Consider the following 13932-nt stretch of genomic DNA (forward strand, 5'->3'; position numbering starts at 1 on the left):
CTACTTATCCGTAGGGTATTCTGACTCGTGATGTTTCCATGGTGTATTATGTGTGTATATGTGTGTATGTCAGCTGAGTGCTGGTGGTCGTCTCATGGACACTTCACATCCCCAGGTAGTAACCCCCTACCTGATAGAGGTACGAGAGGTATCTATGTGGTACATCTCTAGGTTGGGGAGGGAGGTAGGCAGAGGTGATGTTAATCTACATTCCTCTCATCTACGCCACACAACGATTCTTGTCCTGTCTGTCCTGTTCCGTTCTGTCCTGTCCTGGCATAACATGCACGGCCTGTACCGATGGATGGCATGAGTTTGTCTGTTTGTCCGTCGATGGTATGTGGACTCCATAGTATGTATACAACTGCGAGATGAGCTAGACCGCGAATTACTGCGTACCTGATGGTTGTTATAGGTATATATACCCCAAGATTTCCCCAAGATGTATGGAGTATAAACAGATCATGACCCAATCAATAAACACACACACCAATCCACTCTCCCAACATTTACTCTCCCCCTCCAAGCTTCCCTTTCCTCGCCTTCATGATATGCTAATGATCCAACTGTGACCCTATGAGGAAGAACCCCTCACCTCAATCCTCTCCACCACCTCCCCACCAATCCTCGCAATCTCCGCCAGGATCGCATCCCGATCAACCTCCACCATCGTCTCCTCACCCTCCTCCACCTCCTCCATCTCTTCATCATCATCGCTCCCACTCTCCCCATCTCTCTCCTCATCCCCTGCCGGAGCCTTACGCTTCAACCCATTCATCCCGGCCACCCCCGCCGCTGCCGCATCCTTCTTCGCCTTCGCAGCCGTCGCCTTAGCCGCGTTCGCCGCAGCGATGGAGGCCGCGCTCGCGGGTTTGTACGCCGTCGGCAGGCTCACGCGGAACGGACGGGCGAGCATGCGTGGGTTCCACACCGCTCCAATCACCCCATCATGACTATCTGATGAAGACGCGGGGGAGCTGCGGAAGAAGAGCAACGGCCCCCCGCCGTTGGAGTAGGTCGCTTCCAGCCGCTTGAAGAGGGCGTCGACGGGGTGTTGGGCGAGCGGCAGCGGGTCCTGGCCGGCGTGCGGGGCGAGGTTTTTGAATTTCGCTACTGAGGTTCCATCGACATCGTTGTTGCCCGGGTTGGTGGGGTCGTCGTCGGGGTAGGTGGTGAGCGTGGATTTGACGACCTTCTTGTTGAGGTGGATCAGGACATCGTATTCCTTCAGCGACGGGACGAACAAGGTCCGGACGTCGAGCTTGACGCCCTGTTCTTTGATCAGCTTCGACGCCGTCTTGGCGAGCGAGGTCATTCTCGCGGCGGCAACTTTCGGCGGCTTGGGGTGCCCGTCCAGGCTGGTCCACGCCACGCCGCTCTGCTCCTGCGCCGTGGCGACGAACAGGACCGTGTGGTTCATGTGCGTATCGATCTTGCGCCAGGCGTCGAGGCGGGTGGCGATCTGCGCGCGCTCGGCGGTGGTCATCTCGCCGCTGGTGTCGAGGATCAGGGGCTCCGAGCGCCAGTCCCAGTGCGCGAGGAAGGCGAGGACGCGGAGGAAGCCCGTCGCGGCGCTGGTGGGCGGTTCCCATGGGTGTGGCGACAAAAAGACGCGCAGGGTCGCGAGCTCAAGGAACTCGTCGGTGAAGTGGCACGATAGCTTGTGGGCGTTGAACCAGTGCTTGACGAGGCGGGTGGTGGGGGAGAGCGCCGGGAAGCGCGTGGCGCAGGTCGTCATGTACTGGTTGTGGAGCGGGAGGTTGACATACAGGCGTTTGAAAGTGGCCAGCAGGGTTGCGGCGCGCTGGCGCTTCCATTGCTCGGTCATCTTGTTCTTGGACTGGCGGAGAAGCAGAGATTCCTCGAGGTCGCTGTGGATGCGCAGGCGGAAGGCAGGGCCGTTTTCGTAAATGACGTCCAAAAAGGCGAGGTTCTCGTCGTCGTAGGCCGAATCCTCCAGCCCGACGTGCGTCCTGACTTCACCCGGCTTGTTCTTCTCCAACAGACTGCCGATCATGATGAGGAAGGCAATCTTGGTGCGTTGGATGGCAATGATGCTCTCGGGCCACTTTCCGGATGCCTCGAACGAGATGACGCACTCGAGCGGACGGCGCCACGACTTGGAGGGGTCCAACACGGGCAATCCAACCGACGCGTGCCGGAGCTCTGGACAAACGGGGGCGACCTGACGCACACGGAGAGGAAGGTCATCCAGGTCGCGGATGTCGCGCTCGAACACGCCGAAGGCTTTCCTAGCCACGTTGAAAACGGCCGTGTCGGCAGGCTTCAAAGACAGCAAGGAAGGAAGACGGCCGCCGTAGACAGTCAACTGCTTGCCGACCTTGAGGTGTCGCCCCAGAATGTAACGCACAATCTCCTCGCAGAGGTCGAACGGGGTGGTGGAGGACCAGACGAGGGTTTCGCGGGCCTCGTCGCCTTCGAAACGCCGAAGCTCCGCCTTCTCGCCCCAAAACTTCCGGAACTTAGCGCATTCTTGCTGCTGCTCGGCGCTGGGACCTGCCACGGGACCCCGATCGACGGTCCGAGCCATCCTCAGGGGGTCGAAAAGAACGCCAATCTCCAGCGGGGCTGTCTCCGGCTTGGAGCTCTCCGTGAGAGCCCATGACGTGTAGCCCGGGGTCCTGACGTGGATGACGCGAGCGCGTTCACCCATCTCCTTGTCGGCAAGTGCCCTCTTCAGAACCCGGTACAGCTTGCTGCCGAGACGCCATGTCGGGCCTCGCGAGTCCAAGCCTGCTTGCTCCGGCACCTTTTGGGGATCCAAATGAGCGATGAAGTCGAAGCTGTGGACAGGAACGTCGGCTTTGAGGATGAAGGTCGGGGTGAATTGATCGTCGGTGTTCTCGGCGAGGAGGGCCCGGGTCCATTTCGCGTGTTGATGGAGCAAAGCTGCCGACCAAGACCCCATCTTGAAGGCAATATTCAATTGCCGCGCGGCGTCATAAAGGACAGGCCCGGATTCGAGGTGCGAGTCGAGATCGACCTTGGTTGAACCGAAGACGTAGGCCTTCTCGGAGAAATTTGTCACGGACAGGAACTGGATCATGGCCTTGAAGAGCTGGGTACTGCTGAGAGACGCCGACAAGGCTGCCTGGCCCTTCTTCTCGCCGCCGCCCTGGAGAAGCAGGGCCAAGACGAGAGCCCACTCAAACTGGCCAAACCCGCCGTGCGCAACATCGCTCCCGAAGCCTCTTTGCTGCAGCCAAATGCGACCCAGAACGCAAGCTTTCCTGAAAGCCTTGGACTTCTTTTCTGCTTGGCGCAGAACCTTGAGGTAGGGGAAGTAGGTAGCCTCTGCAGTGAGCGTCGAGTTGTAGAAGGGCGTGGGCTCGGACTCGGAATCACCCTCGCGCACCTTGCGGAGCAGAGAGGCGCCGAGATGGAGCTTCGCGGCGGGAAAGAAGCCTTCGGGGGCGCTGGGGAGGATGCGTATCCTAAAGTCTTGCGTCTTGTTCGATTGAGACTCGGACTCGGCAGCAGGGCGATTCGGCTGGAAGACCAGGACAGGGCAGAGGGGGTTTCCGTGGAGGTACTCGTACGAGAGTTGACCTTGGTTGGCGAGATCCTTGCGCAGGGAGGCTGCGACGACGGCCAGGTAGTAGGCGCGCTTGTAAAAGTAGCGCATGTCCAAGTAGTCCTTCTCCTGCAGGATGGACTCCGGGATGACGAGGACCATGTCGATGGCCGGGTTCTTTTGGGTCTTGACCATGGTCTTGAAGACGTAGCTGCCGACGACATTGAAGCGAGAGGGGGGCGCAAAGGCGACCTTGTAATTGGAAGACTCATTGGGCCTCGGGTCTGGGAAGGGGACCTTAATCTTGTGTTTCTTTTCGAGCCTGGCAGCAGCGTCGGCGATCTGGGACGTGTTAGCGGGTGCGGGATGGGATGGACGAGACGAGAGTGGTTGGGAAGACGGACCTGAAGCTGGTCGTGGGCCTCAATGCCTTCAATGAGACCCTTGATGCGGTGTAACAGCTCGTCGGCGCCAGAGAAAGCAGACTCGTAGTCGGGGCAGACCGAATCGAGCAGTTCTTCGGTCTCGAGGACGAAGGTGGCCGATCTCGAGGTCAAGCCGGCAGAAGCAGCAGCGGCGGCGGCCAGGGCCAGCTCGGCATCGTCAGCGCCATGGTCGAGTTTTCTGCGCTTTGCCGGGTTTGAGTCCATGGTTGGGAGTTGTCGTGTCGGGCGAAGACCGGGAAGATGTTGGTGTTTGCGGCTTGCAACTTGCACTGACGGGACTGAGGAACTGGAAGTTTTCTGAACTTTTTTCTGGGTCCTCTGGAGATTCGACAGGGGTCCCTGGCAGCATGGGCTTGGCGATGGAAGAGAGCCTCTGTCAACCCCAACCCGAATAACAGCCACACAGTGTCAGCATCACCCCGCATGAGCATGGGTACTGTGCCCCTCCATCCAACGGCATCTCACTCAAAGTGGGAGCCTCACGTCAATCCACCAACAAACACCATAACACACGACACACATCTTGACCTTCCCGGCTAAGGTATAAAACAGGGAAGAGATACCCTGTGGTTTTTCGTTGCCGGCACAAAACTGCTGAGCGTTCAGGCCCATGTCTTTGTAAATGACTTTGGGCGGTTGACTTCATTTTTCCTTTTTCATTTCACACTACTTCGGCCTGACCACCCTTCGTTCGTTGTCAGTCTTTGGTCGTGGCCGATATTGGGAATTTGCCTCTGGATTTACATCCGGGCATCTAGATATCTGACACCATCCCCTGTCTCCCTCACCGTCTTGACACTTCGCCCTCGGCCGACCATGAGCACCAAAGCTATCCTCAGGTCTGTGAATGACCTGATCAAACAGCAGAAATGGGACCAGGCCATCCAAACAGTCGAGGACCTGCTCCAAAGAGAGCCGAAGAACTACCAGGCGTGAGTTCTCTTTTGTCCACAAAACCCCGACCCCTCACTGACTCTCATAGACACATCTTCCTGGCCTTTGCCCTCGACAAAAAGAACCGAGTTGATGAGGCAGAGACGGCATATCTGGCGGCAACTCGTCTCAAACATGCAGACCAACAGGCGTGGCAGGGCTTGATCAAGCTCTATCAGCGTCAAGGCTCCAAGAAGCTGAAGCAGTATCAGGATGCTGCCGTGAGGCTGGCTGAGCTCTACCGCGACGCCAACGACTTGAACAAGTGCCACGACGTCATTGACAGGTTCATCAATCACGCCAAGGCCCAGGGCGACCGCGAACATGTCGCCGCTCTCGACCTTATTCTGCCCGGCAGTCCCGTCTACGACGCCCTGGAAGGTCACGTACCACACCCTGCCAAGACGTACGAACGACAGGCCCAGATCACTGAGGCCGAGGAGAAGAAGCGCATCAACACCCTCATCGGTGAGCGCCGCACCCGTCTCGGCGCCCGCCTAAGCGAGGTCACCCTCGAGGTGAAGCGCGAAGTCTACGGTCAGAGCCGCCTGGCCGACCTGTACTCGCGCGTCATCGACTGGGCCACCGACGATGACGTCCGCCGCACTTATGAGGAAAAGCTCCTGCTGTACTACAACGAGCGTCTGTCCGCTTGGCCGCCCGGCGAGCAAAAGAAACAGGATGCAGCCACGGTCCGCAAGCTCGCCAACGACATGGTCATCATCCGCCACCCGTTCAAGCCCGCCTGGGAGATCGCCATCAACTGGCAAGACCACAAAGACATCGCTTCCTGGGACGTGACCGTGCTCCGTCAATACTGCAGCTTCTTCCCGGATAGCGACCTCAGCCGCGTCATCATGGCCTTTCTATCCAGCGACGTCTCTCCGTTCCCCAAGGAGGAGGCATTGCAACAACAGACGCAGCAACCAGCGGACGGTGACAGCGACGACGAGAGCGAGGACGACGAAGGAGGAGGCGTCCCGACCGCGTACGTGCCGCTGACTGAAGATGATCGGCTTGTCATGATCATGGAGGGCGTTTCGGGAGCCGATTCCCTGTTCGCCCTGCGCCTGGCTGGAGAGTACTACCAGCACGTTGAGGAACACGAGAGCAATGTCGAGTTGATGCGCAAGGCCCTCGACCACCTCAAGGCGGAGCGTGCGAGGACGGGCCTCTCGTTCCGCAACACGGGCGACGCCTTCGCCCTGTACCTTGGTACCGCTCTCGTCTTCTACCAATCGCCCCGCCATCATCAAGAAGCCAAAGGCCTGTTTGACCGGGTCTTGGAACACGACCCATCTTCCACGGGCGCCATGATCGGCGTGGGTCTCATCTACGAGGAGGAGGAGGAGTACGCCGAGGCCATCTCTTTCTTGGAGCGCGCGTCGAAGCGCGACCCGGACAACCTCCGCGTCCGGACCGAGGCCGCCTGGGTCAAGGCGCTCAATGGCGACTTCCAGACGGCCCGCGGCGAGCTCGAGGCCTGCCTCCCGGCCCTGAAGGAGCAGGCGAAAAAGAGTCAGTCCCAAAAGGACCTTTACGCCCAGACCCTGTACCGCATCGGCTACTGTATCTGGAACATAGACACGTCCCGATCGGCCCGCAAGAACCGCAACGGCGCCTACGCCTTCTTCCTCGAGGCGCTCCAGAACAACCTTAACTACGCGCCCGCCTACACGGCCCTGGGCAAGTTTTACGCTGACTACGCCAAAGACAAGAAGCGCGCACGCCGCTGCTTCCAAAAGGCGGTCGAGTTGTCGACGTCCGAAGTCGAATCCGCCGAACGGCTTGCTAGGTCCTTTGCCGACGACGGCGACTGGGACCGCGTCGAGCTGGTTGCCCAGCGTGTGGTGGACTCTGGCAAGGTAAAGCCGCCGCCGGGCTCCAAACGCAAGGGCATCAGCTGGCCGTTCGCGGCCCTGGGCGTGGCCGAGCTCAACAAGCAAAACTACGCCAAAGCGATAGTCTCGTTCCAGGCGGCCCTCCGCATCTCGCCCGACGACTACCACTCGTGGGTCGGCCTGGGCGAAAGCTACCACGGATCCGGCCGCTACATCGCCGCCACCAAGGCCATCCTCCAGGCGCAGAAGCTGGAGCAGGACGCGGGCAAGAATGCGCCGTTCGCCGGAGAGACGTGGTTCTCCAAGTTCATCCTGGCCGACGTTAAGCGCGAGCTGGGCGATTTCGACGGCGCCATCGAGCTCTACCGGACCGTCATGGCCGATCGACCCGACGAGGCCGGCGTGGCCGTGGCCTTGATGCAGGCGACGGTGGATAGCGCCCTCGACAGCGTGGATAAGGGTCTGTTTGGCAAGGCGGTGGATCTGGCGACCGAGACGCTGCAGTTCGCGGCCGAGAAAGCCCCTGAGGCGATCCGCAACACGTTCAACTACTGGAAGGCCGTGGCCGACGCCTGCTCGCTGTTCTCAAGCGTCCGCGGCCGCTTGTCCAACTTCCCGTCGGAGCTGGTCCGGGAGATGCTCGGCGTCGCCACGCTGACGTCCGACGACGACAGCACAGCCGCCAACGGCGTGGCAGCGCCCGACGACGGAAAACTCCCCGGCGACCTAGCGGCCATCCTCCACGCAACCATCCTGGCGCATAAGCGCGCCATCGACGCGTCGGCCAACGATGTGCACGCCCAGGCCATCGCGCACTACAACCTCGGGTGGGCCGAGCACCGCGCACACGCGTGCCTGCCGGCCCGGGCCCGCCGGAAGGCGACCAAGTATCTCAAGGCGGCCATCGCGTGCTTCAAGCGCGCCATCGAGTTGGAGGCGGGCAACGCCGAGTTCTGGAACGCGCTCGGCGTCGTGACGAGCGGCGTCAACCCGGCCGTGGCGCAGCACTCGTTTGTGCGCAGCCTGCACATCGACGAGGCGGGCGCGCACGTCTGGACGAACCTGGGCACGCTGGCGCTCCTGCAGGGCGACGTGCGGTTCGCCAACGAGGCGTTCACCAAGGCCCAGTCGGCCGACCCGGACTACGCGCACGCCTGGCTCGGCCAGGGGTTGGTTGCGCTGCAGTTGGGCGACGTCAAGGAGGCGCGCAGCCTGTTTACGCATGCCGTCGACATCGCAGAAAGCTCGTCGCTGGCCACAAGGCAGAGATATGCCGTGTCCATGTTCGACCACGTCGCGTCGGCGCCCGGCGACCTGCCGGTCACGGCGCTGATCCAGCCCATCTTCGCCCTGGCGCAGCTCCAGCGCCTCGACCCGTCCGACCTCGCCTACGCCCACCTCGCCGCCTTGTTCCAGGAACGCAACCACGAACATGCCCGTGCAGCAGCGACGCTCGAATCTGTCTGCGAGGCCGTCGAGGCGGATTACGAGGCCACCGAGTCGCCGGAATCTCTGAAACGCTTTGCCCTCGCCAAAGCGGACCTCGCGCGCGCCCAGCTTGCCTTGGGACGGTACGACGACGCCGTCGAGTCGGCCGACCTGGCGCTGCAGCTCAGCGCCACGGACGAGGACGGTAGTAGCGGTAACGAGTTCACGGCCGAAGAGCGCCGCCGCGTGCGTCTGTCGGCGCACGTGACGATGGGCCTGGCGAAATACTTCCTGCGCAACATCGCCGAGGCGGCCGAGTGCTTCGACCTCGCCATGGCCGACTCGACCAACACGGACGGCGTGGCGAGCCCGGACGTGGCGTGCGTCCTGGCGCAGGTGCTCTGGGCGACGGGCCGCGAGGACGCGCGCGAGCGCGCCCGCGAGGTGCTGTTCGACGTGGTGGAGAAGACGCCGCAGCATGTGGGCGCGGTGCTGTTGTTGGGGGTGATTGCGCTGCTGGACGGGGATGATGAGTCCCTCGAAGCGGTCGCGGCGGAGTTGCAGAACATAAGGGCGAGCGATGTCGGGTTGACGGCGGAGGAGAGGAGGTTGGTCGGCGAGGTGTTGAGGGCGATGGCGGCGTTTGGGAAGAGCCCGGCTGCTACTGCTACTAGTATTACTACTGATGATGTGGAAGAGGCCAAGGCGAACCAGGCCAGGGTAGACGTCATGTTGCATCCGTATTTGCCGCATGGTTGGGCTGGGTTGGCTGCTTCTGCTGCTGGACAGAAGAAGGATGGTGAAGAGTTGCAGGAAGGTGCCAGAAACGCGGCGGAGATGGCATTACGAGTGGCCATCAAGGGCGTGCCGCCCCGCGGGGACCTACAGGCGGAGGACCTGGCCCGGGCGTACGCCGGCACGGGCAGGGCGAGGGACGCGCAGACGGCAGTGATGGTGGCGCCGTGGGTCGGGGAGGGGTGGAGGGCGTTGGGGGAGGCGGTGGAGGCTGTTGGTTGTTAAGAGATACAGAGAGAGACAGAGCAAGAGCAAGAGAGAAAGAGATAGAGTCCTCTGTAGGAAGACGGACGGAGATGGACGGAGGTGGTTGTTGTGGGTTGGGATGAGTCGTCTTCTATACAGAATACCTGAGGCATGTAGCCGAGCGGAAATACACACAAAAGCTGTTTCCAGTGCATGGGCTTTTGAGTTTATCTTTGTGAGAAGTAAATTACCGTTGAATTGGAATGGGTATCTCGAATCTATGCTATTACTCGTGGGTCGTCCGTCTTTCACAAGGTCCCAGCTATGTCTATGAAGGTCCCTTTTTCCTGCCCTTGTTGACGTAGTTGATATGAGGTCCGTTTACCGTTACATCTCCCTAATTTTTACCCCTTTAAGCCCTTCCCTTTCTCCTAAATCACCGCCCACCGAAGAACTCATGCTCTCCAAGCCAGATCCCAATCCGGATTTACCTCATCGTCATCATCATCAAACCAATCCCTACCATCAATGTCCGTCTTCTCTCACCAACCTTCTCTCACCGCCAGACCCTCTGACCAACCAACCGACCCAGCTCTTCTCACTATCCCATCATCACAACCTTCATCCTCTTGATTCAAAATTCCCCCTTGATTAAAGTAGTTATTATTATTCCCACTTTCTCTAGAATGCCAACCATCTCCTTCTCACCCAACTCTCTCACCACCACCACCACCACCACCACCACTTCACCCTCCTCCATCACCTCGCATTACCACCACCATTAACCCCCGAACCAGGAGCAGCACCACCACCAGCAGAAGTACCAGTCTCAGCCGGCGGAGGAGGAGGAGCCCCCACAGCCTCCCTCAACCTCGCCACCCGCCCCTCCTCCCACGCGCGCTGCCAAACGTCCACTTTCCCCCCCAGCACGACACACGTCTGCGGGTCGAGCATGGCGACGCCGCGCGAGACGATTGTGCCGGCCCGGAGGAGCAGTTTCTCGCCGATGTGTGTCGTCGGCGGCAGGCCGATGCGCGGGTGCGGGCGCAGGGTGAGCGCGCGGAGGGTTTGGCCTAAAGGGTCTTGGAGGGTGAGGGTGTAGGTGGAGGGCTTTTTGCTGGTGGTGGTTGATGTTGTGGGGTTTGTGGTGCGGTTGGGGGGTTGTTGTTGGGTTGGTTGGGGTTGGGGATGATTTGGACTTCGTCATCATCGTCGTCGTTGTTGTTGTTGTTGTCATTTCCAGCTCGGCCTGGTTGGTCGCCGCCGGTAGTGTCGTCGTCGTCGTCGTCGTCGTCGTCCAGGGTAGAGTTCACCGGCAGCCGAATCACTTCCCTCCCTCTTGTTCCTTCTCCGCGGGCCAGAGCCTCCAGCTGCTCCACCTGCTCCCACCTCGGCCGGGAAATATCCTGGATATCCAGCACCTGCACCACCACGTCATGCGGCAGCTTGCCCTCCCTCCCCGGCGTCATTCCCCCTGGAATCACCGGCCCGGCACCGGCACCTTTCGTACCGCCTCGTCCTCCGGACGGGATCGATCCGTTCCCGTTTCCGCTCCCAGTCTGAACTTCAGCCAAACGCGGGGGGAAAGAATGCGAAGCGACCCAGCGCTCGTCCAGCAGGTCCTTGGCAGTCAGGTCGGCGGCCAGCAGGCGGGCGCGGCAGGTGGCGAGCAGGCTGGCCAGCGGCGGGAGGGGTTGGGGCCGGGTGGACAGGAGGGAGTGCAACCATGCCATGGAGGGGAGGGGCGTGGTGGTGGCGGAGAGGGAGGTTTGGAGCTGGTGGGCGATGGCGGAGAGGGGTGCGGGGTTTGCCATTTTTTTTTCTTTCAAAGGAGATTTGGTGGAGGATGGTTGTAGGAGGGAGGGTGGTTATGTCTTTTGAGTGTGAGAGATGTTGTTGAGAGGCGTTGTGAGGTTGAAGAGAGTGGTTAGGTTGTGAAATGTGAGGAGCTTGAAAGGGTGGTTGATGAGGAAAGTGACGAGGTCGAATGAGTGGTGGTGGAGATGTTTGAAGTCGATTTGGGTCTGGGAATTATAAGAAAAAAAGTAAAGAGAAAAGAATAAAATATGAATTGAAATACATAAAATTCCAAGTTGGAAAGTGACAAGATGAAGGAAAAGGAAGGTGTACATTGAACTGGACGAAGTGAAGTCAGGCCCATGGCCCCACTAACAAATAGGTGGTTAAACATCTGGGTTAGGGTTGTGTATGTCATGTCTTCCCCTCCTCACCCCTCTGCATCTCACTCCATTTATTTTCATATTTAGCATTCATTGGATTTCCTGCCTCAACTCGGCCCAACTGGACCTTCACCATCCCAATGAATATAGCCTCCTCCATCCTCAAAACTCCACGGCTCGTCTCTCCCCTTGCAAGCATCGCCCGACGGTATTCGTCCACCATGGCCTCTCTTCAACGTCCCCGTTTCACCCAGCTCGTCGTCGACACCATGCGAGAGCTGTAAGTAGAAATAAAATAAAAAAATAATAAACTAAAAATATTATTATTTTTCTTCACTCTATCTAACCTCGGCCAGATACCCCGAAGAGCTCGCCGACCGCACCTGGGACAACGTCGGCCTCCTGCAGGACAACATCCAGCCCGACTCGGGCTCCGTTCCTCCCCGCGTCCTTCTCACCAACGACCTGACTCCCGACGTGGCCGAGGAGGCCATCCAGAAGAATGTTTCGGTCATTGTCACCTACCGTAAGTAGCCCCTTGAAAGAATACAAACAAATAAGATAAAACACAAGAAAGATAAAGAGAAACAAAAGACGAAAACTAACTGCAAGCCCCAGACCCCTTCATCTTCCGCGGCCTCAAATCCATCACCCTCCCCGACCCGCAACAATCCACCATCCTCCGCCTCGCCCGCGCCAACATCGCTGTCTACTCCCCGCACACGGCCGTCGACGCGGCGCCCGGCGGCGTCAACGACTGGCTGGCCAACCTGCTGGACCAGTACCCTTTGGTCATCGAGGACTTCTCCGTCATCCAGCCCGCCGCGTCCAAGCCCGACCACGTGCCCTACGCGGGCTACGGCCGGCTGGTGACGCTGCGCACCGAGACCGACCTCGAGACGGTGGTGGCCATCTACGCCCAGAAGCTGGGCCTGCGCGGCGTGCTGGTCGCGCGCCCGAAAAATCCCAGGCCCGTCAAGACGATTGCGTTTTGCGCCGGGTCCGGGTATGATGTGGTGAAGGATGCGGAGGCGGATTTGGTGGTCACGGGCGAGGTGAGCCATCATAATGCGTTGCGGCTCAAGATGCTGGGGCGGAGCGTGCTGGCGGTTTGCCATAGCAATTCGGAACGGGGGTGGTTGAGGGAGGTGTTGAAGGAGAAGTTGACAGAGGAGCTAAAAGGGACGGTGCCCGAGGTGGAGGTGTTGGTGAGCGAGGAAGATCAGGATCCGTTGGAGTTTTGGGCGGTGGAGGAGTAGGTGGTCTTGGGAAAGAAAGGGATCCAGTTAGACAGACGGGATACAAGAAATAATCCCAGTTCAATTCAGTTGATGTGTAAGAAGCTCATTCCCCTTCCCGAACCGCTTCACCCCCCTTCAAAGCCTCATCCCCCTCCTCAATCAACCTCCCCACCTCCTCTCCGCCCACCCCCATCTCCTTCCACTTGACCAACAACCTCCTCGGCAACTCCCACTCTTTCCTCGCCTCCTCCGTCCTCCCCTCCTGCACCAACTTTTTGACTCTGTCCGGCACGCGCAACACCTCCCGAGCCAGCTCCCTTGTCCTTTGCCTCGCCTCGGCCTTTTTCGGATCATCCTCCTCCCCAGCCTGTTGTTGTTGCTGTTGTTGCTGCTCTGCCTTTTTCTTCTCCTCCTCAACCCGCGCCCTCAGCTCCTCCCTCAACCCTTTCGCCTGGTTGTATATCCTCTCCACCACCGCGTCGAGCGCTCCCCCAGCGACCAACGCAGCAGCCGCATCGCTACCACTTCCACCACCTCCTCCACCAGTAGTTATATTATCCCCTACCCCAACTCCACTACCAGTATTATCCCCGGCCCCCGCCCCCTTCATCATCCGCCGAATCGTCTCTGTCGCAGCAATCAGCTTGCTATAATTATCATACACCAACGCCTTGCGTTCCGCATCCAGCGCCCGCGCCTCGGACAGCGCGCGGGCGTACGCGCGCAGGAGGTCGGGCAGGCTACCCTCGCGCAGGAGGCGGGCGGTGTAAGCGGCCGCGTCGAAGGCGGGGTCGTCTAGCTCCGACTGGGGCGGTTGGGGTGGGAGTTGTTGTTGTTGTTGGGTGGAGGAAGACAAGAGGTCGGTGGTGGTGATTTCGACGGTTGGAGTGCTGGTGGACGAGGAAGACGGGGAGCGCAGGTTGTAGTACTCGCGAAGGGCGGCGCGGGTGGAGCGTTTGGATTGTTGTTGCTGGATTGGATTGTTGGAGGTGGAGGAGGAGGGAGTGGGAGAGCCGGCCGGGGTGACGTCCAGGCTGGGTCGGGTCGACGAGGTGGGCGTGATGATGGACGAGTTGGCGCGGCGGGGGAACGGGCCGCCGGGGTCGCGGGGGGACGCGATGGTGGACATTTTGGTGGACGGGTATAGTTATTAATTTTATTACTTTGGTTCTCTTCTTTGGTTTCGTGGGTTGTGGTTGTGTTTAAGATGAAGAGATGGACAGTTGGCCGGATTAGGTCAAGGAGTTGAAGAGTTGAAGTCGCAGATGAAGTTGCCTTGATGGTCAATTGACGCCCTGACGCGGCAAAAAGTGGGTCTCCCGAAAGTGGACCCCCGGCACCGGCCCG

General features: G+C 59.7%; 5 protein-coding genes across 5 annotated transcripts; 2 read left to right on the top strand and 3 right to left on the bottom strand.

The window, feature by feature from the left end:
- Nucleotides 1–574: 574 nt before the first annotated feature.
- On the bottom strand, nucleotides 575–4185 carry VTJ04DRAFT_7134 (uncharacterized protein; the record flags this gene model as incomplete). Its single annotated transcript, XM_069365428.1, has 2 exons — nucleotides 575–3877; nucleotides 3940–4185. The coding sequence occupies 2 exons, from the start codon at nucleotides 4183–4185 to the stop codon at nucleotides 575–577; spliced, it is 3549 nt and encodes a 1182-aa protein (XP_069216463.1).
- Nucleotides 4186–4797: 612 nt separating this feature from the next.
- On the top strand, nucleotides 4798–9203 carry VTJ04DRAFT_7135 (uncharacterized protein; the record flags this gene model as incomplete). Its single annotated transcript, XM_069365429.1, has 2 exons — nucleotides 4798–4913; nucleotides 4964–9203. The coding sequence occupies 2 exons, from the start codon at nucleotides 4798–4800 to the stop codon at nucleotides 9201–9203; spliced, it is 4356 nt and encodes a 1451-aa protein (XP_069216464.1).
- Nucleotides 9204–9923: 720 nt separating this feature from the next.
- Nucleotides 9924–10978, bottom strand: VTJ04DRAFT_7136 (uncharacterized protein; the record flags this gene model as incomplete). Its single annotated transcript, XM_069365430.1, has 2 exons — nucleotides 9924–10274; nucleotides 10364–10978. The coding sequence occupies 2 exons, from the start codon at nucleotides 10976–10978 to the stop codon at nucleotides 9924–9926; spliced, it is 966 nt and encodes a 321-aa protein (XP_069216465.1).
- Nucleotides 10979–11565: 587 nt separating this feature from the next.
- On the top strand, nucleotides 11566–12603 carry VTJ04DRAFT_7137 (uncharacterized protein; the record flags this gene model as incomplete). The annotated part of the gene is made up of 3 exons (XM_069365431.1): nucleotides 11566–11624; nucleotides 11701–11870; nucleotides 11963–12603. 3 exons carry the CDS (start codon nucleotides 11566–11568, stop codon nucleotides 12601–12603), a joined length of 870 nt encoding a protein of 289 aa, XP_069216466.1.
- An 85-nt stretch (nucleotides 12604–12688) lies between these two features.
- Nucleotides 12689–13714, bottom strand: VTJ04DRAFT_7138 (uncharacterized protein; the record flags this gene model as incomplete). Its single annotated transcript, XM_069365432.1, has 1 exon — nucleotides 12689–13714. One exon carries the CDS (start codon nucleotides 13712–13714, stop codon nucleotides 12689–12691), a length of 1026 nt encoding a protein of 341 aa, XP_069216467.1.
- Nucleotides 13715–13932: the final 218 nt, after the last annotated feature.

Source organism: Mycothermus thermophilus (assembly GCF_041956435.1).
Source record: "Mycothermus thermophilus strain CBS 625.91 unplaced genomic scaffold VTJ04scaffold_5, whole genome shotgun sequence".
Classification (NCBI taxonomy): domain Eukaryota; kingdom Fungi; phylum Ascomycota; class Sordariomycetes; order Sordariales; family Chaetomiaceae; genus Mycothermus; species Mycothermus thermophilus.